Source organism: Calidris pugnax, unplaced genomic scaffold (genome assembly GCF_001431845.1).
Source record: "Calidris pugnax isolate Ruff unplaced genomic scaffold, ASM143184v1 scaffold803, whole genome shotgun sequence".
In the NCBI taxonomy this organism is placed as follows: domain Eukaryota; kingdom Metazoa; phylum Chordata; class Aves; order Charadriiformes; family Scolopacidae; genus Calidris; species Calidris pugnax.
In genome coordinates this window covers 31,174-32,367 of record NW_015091480.1, presented here as the reverse complement: position 1 = coordinate 32,367, position 1,194 = coordinate 31,174, and the positions used below count along the sequence as shown (strand labels likewise).

Genomic DNA, 1,194 nt, shown 5'->3' with positions numbered 1-1,194 from the left:
CTCCGCCCCTTCCAGTCCCTCCCCTTCTCCTCATTGGCGGCCGAACCCTTCGCCCTGGGGGGGCACCCGGGGGTGGTCCTGGCCCAGCCCTTCGGGGGGGCCTGCACCCTCCTGGAGTGGGACCAATTGGCCGGACGGTTCCGGGCCCCCACCATCATCAACGGTGAGTCCTGACACCCCCCATCCCTTCTCCCCCCCCAAAAAATCCCCCCACCTCAGGAAGGGGGAACCCCAAAAAGATCCCCCAGAGCTCCGCCCCTTCCAGTCCCTCCCCTTCTCCTCATTGGCGGCCGAACCCTTCGCCCTGGGGGGGCACCCGGGGGTGGTCCTGGCCCAGCCCTTCGGGGGGGCCTGCACCCTCCTGGAGTGGGACCAATTGGCCGGACGGTTCCGGGCCCCCACCATCATCAACGGTGAGTCCTGACACCCCCCATCCCTTCTCCCCCCCCAAAAAATCCCCCCACCTCAGGAAGGGGGAACCCCAAAAAGATATGGGGGGGACACCAAAAAGGGGCTGAGGGGCCTCAAAAAGGGACAGAGGGAACTCAAAAATGACCTGGAGGACCCCAAAATTGATCTGGAGGACCTAAAAGCCCATGTTTTCACCCAAAAAATGGGCTGAGGGGACTCAAAAATGGGCTGGAGGAGCCAAAATCCCATGTTTTCACCCAAAAAATGGGCTGAGGAACCTCCAAAAGGGTCTGAGGAACTTCAAAAAGGGTCTACAGGACCCAAAATCCCATGTTTTCACCCCAAAAATGGGCTGAGGAACCTCCAAAAGGGTCTGAGGAACTTCAAAAAGGGTCTACAGGACCCAAAATCCCATGTTTTCACCCCAAAAATGGGCTGAGGAACCTCCAAAAGGGTCTGAGGAACTTCAAAAAGGGTCTACAGGACCCAAAATCCCATGTTTTCACCCCAAAAATGGGCTGAGGAACCTCAAAAAGAGGCTGAGGGACCTCCAAAATGGGGTGTAGGACCCCAACGTCCCCAACGTCCCTATGGTGCCACAACCATCACCCCCACCCCAATGTCCCCAATGTCCCCATAGAGTGGTCCTCAACCCCAACGTCCCCGATGTCCCCATGGAGCCACCACCATCACCCCAACCCCGATGTCCCCATGGGGCCACCATGGTCACCCCAACCCCAACATCCCCAACGTCCCCATGGGGCCACCACCATCCCCCCCCCC

The 1,194-nt window shown here is 59.5% G+C and overlaps 1 protein-coding gene across 1 annotated transcript in view; it reads left to right on the top strand.

The window, feature by feature from the left end:
* The window catches only part of LOC106899779 (leucine-rich repeat LGI family member 4-like), a 6,420-nt gene that overhangs the window by 1,342 nt on the left and 3,884 nt on the right, over positions 1-1,194 (top strand). The window contains exons 2-3 of the mRNA XM_014961690.1: positions 16-163; positions 249-413. Coding sequence (XP_014817176.1) covers positions 16-163; positions 249-413 — 313 coding nt within the window. The remainder of the gene's footprint in view (positions 1-15; positions 164-248; positions 414-1,194) is intronic.